At 46.6% G+C, this 5493-nt stretch overlaps 1 protein-coding gene across 1 annotated transcript in view; it reads right to left on the minus strand.

Annotated features, from left to right (window-relative positions):
- The window catches only part of LOC143040445 (uncharacterized), an 11548-nt gene extending 6610 nt beyond the window's left edge, over nucleotides 1-4938 (minus strand). Inside the window, exons 1-2 of the mRNA XM_076211538.1 lie at nucleotides 4919-4938; nucleotides 4416-4887 (exon numbers count right to left, since the gene is read on the minus strand). Of these exons, the coding sequence (XP_076067653.1) occupies nucleotides 4416-4887; nucleotides 4919-4938 (492 nt within the window). The remainder of the gene's footprint in view (nucleotides 1-4415; nucleotides 4888-4918) is intronic.
- Between the last annotated feature and the right edge of the window lie 555 nt (nucleotides 4939-5493).

The following is a 5493-nucleotide window of genomic DNA, read 5'->3' on the forward strand; positions in this document are numbered from 1 at the left end:
GCCTGTCTATATTACAAATAAGTAAATGAATAAAAATATATGATAATATAATAACAAAAGAATGAATAAAGAATAAGTAAATAGATAAATAGATAAAAAATAAATGAATAGATAAGTAAATGAATAAATAGATAAATGAATAAATAGATAAATGAATAAATACATGAATAAATAAATAAATGAATATATAAATTAATAAAAATAAATAGATAAATAAATCAATCAATGGATGAATAGACAAATAAATAGATGAATAGATAAATCAATGGATGAATAGACAAATAGATAAATAAATAAAAAGTAAAATACGTCACCTTGTTGAAGGCGTTAGCGAATCGCATGAACTCTTGTTCCGCGAGATTCCGCTTGTAGTGTTCTGTAGCCAACACGTGAAATTACCCCTTCAGGACTCGTGATCGCCGAGTACGGGATAAACAATAGTCACCCCTTAGAACATGCGTCCGACTAAACATACATTCGACTAATTTCAATTAATATAATAACAATGTTCATTATACCAACGTAATTTATTTTGTAAATAAAACAAAACATATCTCTCTACATCCTGTAAGAAGCATATTTATGTATTGTAAATATATTTTGAATAATTGTATACTGAAGACAAAGAATCCAGAATTTCGCCACAAATATTGTAAATACCATCATCGTCATTTCCAATAAACAGATCAGTCATGGGATTGACTTTAAATATCCTAGCTTCCTCCAACAAAGACATTTGTAGAAACCACTACATTTGGTAGTGGTTACTACAATTGTCCTTCTTGGAGGAAGCTAGGATATTTAAAGTCAATCCCATGACTGATCTGTTTATTGGAAATGACGATGATGGTATTTACAATATTTGTGGCGAAATTCTGGATTCTTTGTCTTCAGTATACAATTATTCAAAATATATTTACAATACATAAATATGCTTCTTACAGGATGTAGAGAGATATGTTTTGTTTTATTTACAAAATAAATTACGTTGGTATAATGAACATTGTTATTATATTAATTGAAATTAGTCGAATGTATGTTTAGTCGGACGCATGTTCTAAGGGGTGACTATTGTTTATCCCGTACTCGGCGATCACGAGTCCTGAAGGGGTAATTTCACGTGTTGGCTACAGAACTCTCCCCCTAGTGACGAGGCAGGAGGAACGATATCTGTTTTTTCTTTGTAGTGTGTTTGTGGTTTGTAGCCCGTGTGTCCGGAGGTGTCGGAAGAGCAACAGGATCTTGTTCGTTGTCCGAGAGGAGGTATGCAGGCTTGGCGCGGTCTATGGAGATGACGTCAGTGGTTCCACGGCGATCGATGGTCAAGTTCTTCCTTGTCCTCTTGACGACTCTATATGGGCCATCGTATGGTTGTTGAAGAGGCTTCTTTACTCCCTCCACGCGAACGAAAACATGTGAGCAGTCTTCGAGGTCCTGGCTCACAAACGCTCTTGTAGGTGAGGTACGCGGTGGCACTGGCTGGAGTTTCTGCATTGTATCTGTAAGACTAGTAGCATAATCTTGAACGCTGCAGGGCTGCGTTATAGGGGCAGATGCAAGAAACTCACCGGGCAGACGGAGTGGAGTGCCATGAAGAAGTTCTGCAGAGGAGTGGCCAAGGTCTTCCTTGAGGGACGTGCGTATACCGAGGAGGACCATTGGAAGCACCGTAGACCAGTTGGTGCGGTCGCGTGCTGTTGCTGCAAGTGAAGCCTTGAGTTGTCGGTGGAAGCGTTCGACGAGTCCGTTGGATTGGGGATGGTAGCTTGCTGTTCTGAAACGCCGGATACCTAGCAAAGACATAACCTTGTTCCATAGATTGGATTCAAATTGGCTACCACGGTCGGATGTGAGGCTGAGTGGTGTACCGAATCTTGAAATCCAGGTGGTTATAAAAGCTTTGGCTACTGTATCTGTGCTTATGTCAGTAAGCGGGATTGCTTCGGGCCAGCGTGTAAAACGGTCTACACAAGTAAGAATATACCTGAAGCTGTCGGAGAAGGGAAGCGGTCCGACGATGTCGATGTGGACGTGCTCGAGTCGAGTGGAGACTGGGCGAAAGGTACCTGGAGGGGAGATGGTGTGGCGTGTGACCTTGGAAGCTTGGCATTTGACGCAGGTGCGGGTCCAGTGTCGAACGTCTTTGGCGATTCCACTCCAGATGAAGCGTGATGACATCATGTGCTGCGAAGCTCGAATACCTGGGTGGGAGAGGTCATGTAAATGGCGGAACAAGGGATACCTGTGGTTCTCGGGCAAGTAGGGACGGATGGTGTCCGTGGATACATCGGCGTAGAGCTCAGTGTTGGTTCCAGGGAGCTGTACCTTCTTCATCTGCAACGCGGGGTTTTCCATCAATCGCTGCAGCTCGGTATCACCAGCTTGGTCTGCAGCGATGGCGGCGTAGTCGATGAGAGAGGTAGAGACTGCAGATATGTTGCGCGAGAGTGCATCGGCAGGACCTCGAACAAAACGAATATCTGTGGTGAATTGGGAGATGAAATCTATGTGTCGGAGTTGTCTAGGGGAGTATGTTGTCTTGTTATGAATGAATGTTGTTGTGATTGGTTTGTGGTCGGTGTATATGTGGAATTGTCGTCCTTCGACGAAATACCTGAACCTGTTGACAGCCTTGTAGATGGCTAGGAGTTCCTTGTCGAAGGCGCTGTATTTCTTCTCGGCATTGTTGAGCTTCTTTGAGAAGAAGGCGATGGGTTTCCAGGCATCGTTGATGTATTGCTGCAGAACTGCGCCGACACCTGTGTCTGAAGCATCTGTCGAGATGGAAGTGATGGCATCAGGAATAGGGAAACTAAGGGCGGTAGCATTCCCGAGTGCTTCTTTGGCTGCCATGAAAGCTGCATCAGTTTCGACGTCCCAGTTGAGTACGATGGAACGTCCCCTCTTGCACGGCATGATCATGGAGTAGAGCGGTTGGAGCAGTTGAGCGCAGCCTGGAATGAAACGATTATAGAAATTTAACATACCAAGGAATTGCTTGAGTTGGCGCTGTGTTGTAGGTTTCGGGAAACTCTGGATGGCGTCGCAGCGGGATGAGACAGGGGTGACGCCTGAAGGTGTGACGGTGTGTCCTAGAAAGTTGATGGATGACACACCGAAGTCAGATTTCTCGAGATTGATGTGGATGCCGTAGTCTTGTAGGCGGGTAAAGACTTGCTTCAGATGGTCTTGGTGCGTGGCTTCGTCAGGGCTGGCGATGAGCACATCATCGATGTAGGTGAAGCAAAAAGGCAGGCCTCGCAGGACTTCGTCCATGAATCTCTGGAAAGTTTGGGCAGAGTTCTTGAGGCCGAAGGGCATTCGAACGTATTCGAACAAGCCAAAAGGTGTTGTGACAGCTGTTTTGGGGATGTCAGGCGGGCTGACCGGAATATGATGGAAGGCTTTTACAAGATCGATCCGGGAGTATACGCGAGTTCCTGCAAGGTGTGAGGAAAACTCCTGTATGTTGGGAACTGGGTACCTATCCATCACAGTTCGTGAGTTGAGGGCGCGGTAGTCACCGCATGGCCTGATGTCGCCGTTGCTTTTGGGGACGATGTGGAGAGCTGACGACCAGTTGCTTGAGCTTGGACGAATGATACCTTGACGCATGAGGGCTTCCAGTTCTGCCTTGGCTAGCTTGAGGCGTTCCGGAGCCAGACGACGGGCTTTGGCGTAGACTGGAGGTCCCGTAGTCTCTATGTGGTGCACTACGTGGTGTTTCACATTCGTGGTCGTGGAGTAAGGTTGTGTCAAGGCAGGAAAGTTCCTGAGGAGAGAAGCAAACTTGTTATCAGCACTGATGGTTGAAAGCTGGCTACTTACTCCGGTTGTTGGCCTGGCGTTGGATGACATCGAAGTAAGGGGGTCGTGGAGCTTGCGATTTTTAATATCGATCAGGAGATCGAAGTGGGTCAAAAAATCGGCGCCAAGGATGGGTTGGGAAACTGATGCAACGTAGAAGGTCCACTCAAAGGATCGGCGAAGGTTGAGTTCTAGCTGAAGTGTCTTCCTCTTGAAAACGGGTATCTTGGTGCCGTTGGCTGCGTAGAGGGAAGACATCGGCGGCAGTGATTGCTGGGATGCTGTGGCAGGCAGGACACTGACTTCAGCTCCGGTATCGATGAGGTATGTGGTGTTGGAGAGTGGATCAAATACGAAGAAGAGTTTCGATGTATGTTGGCGAACGCTGTGCGCCGTTAGCGTTCGCCCATCGTGTTTAACGGTGACGGTGAGAAGGTGCACGGCTGTGTACATTTCCTCGCATCTTGTCCAAAGCGACGATGGTAGTAGCAGACGCCTGATGTGTGCTTGGGTCTCCCTCTGGACGTAGACCTGGAGCGGTTGCGGTAGTATCTTGGTGACGGGGGTCGTTGTTGAAGGTTGGCAACCTGCTCTTGGAGGGCGCTAACCTGGAGGGTGAGTTTAGAGACTAGCTCGGTTAACGCCTGAGTTGCAGACTGGTCGGCGAGGTTAGCGATGGTAGGGCGCGCAATTGGTACCGAAGCCATGAACTCATCAGCGAGTGTGGCTAGCTCGTCGAGCGAGAGCTTGTTCTTGGCGCTGAAGAGGTTGCCTTGGATGGTTGTTGGTAGGCGCTGGTAGAATAGGTGGCGCAAGATGGAGGTGTCGAATGTTGCGTATTTGTCTCCGAGCAATCGCTTCATGCGTCGCAGCAAGTCGGATGGTTTCTCATTTCCAAGTTCTTCTTTCGAGAGGAGCTCCTGCAGGCGTGTAGCTTCGGAAGACTCAAGGCGGTCCAGAACGGCTTTCTTCAAATCTTCGTATGGGGTACCGGATGTAGGTGCCTTGGAGATGGTGTCTGAAACTTGGAGGAGTACGTCAGATGGTAAGAGGCCACAAGCATGTGAAAACTTCGTAAGGCTGGTGGTAATGCGGTTTGCCTTAAAGTTACACTCGAGGATTGTGAACCATATTGTTGGGTCGCGGTTGGAAAAAGGGGGTGCGCGGAATGCACTTACTTCCTGTTGTTGATCGTGTATACGCCACCATATACATGATGAGTAACGTCACTCGCTCACACTCCCTCACTCACTCCCTCACTCACTCACCCACTCAATGTCAGGCCCTTCTAGCTGACTAAGAATTAAGTCAGCAATCTTCGGGTCTGCAACAACAACTCGACCACCAAACAGACATACGAACGCACATGAACATCCGAGTAACCAAACAAACACAAAACACAAATTACGTATACTAACGATCCTCCCCTGGATATATAATTAACATGTATGATAATAGACAACAATACATAATCAATGCAGTTGCACCACCCATGTGAGACAACGGACCTTCTCGAAATTAATGTAAAGACTAAAGACTAAACCCAACACAATAAAGTGCTGAGATGTCACTTCCGGCCAATGACCACCAAGGTAACGTGGCCGAGACGAGGAGTTGGGACGATGACAGGTGTTGTGCAACAAGAAGTGGTGTGATAAACAGTTATATTAATGTATCGTTCTATTT

Source organism: Oratosquilla oratoria, chromosome 28 (assembly GCF_046742065.1).
Source record: "Oratosquilla oratoria isolate Oo_2021 chromosome 28, ASM4674206v1, whole genome shotgun sequence".
NCBI classification, from domain to species: Eukaryota; Metazoa; Arthropoda; class Malacostraca; order Stomatopoda; family Squillidae; genus Oratosquilla; species Oratosquilla oratoria.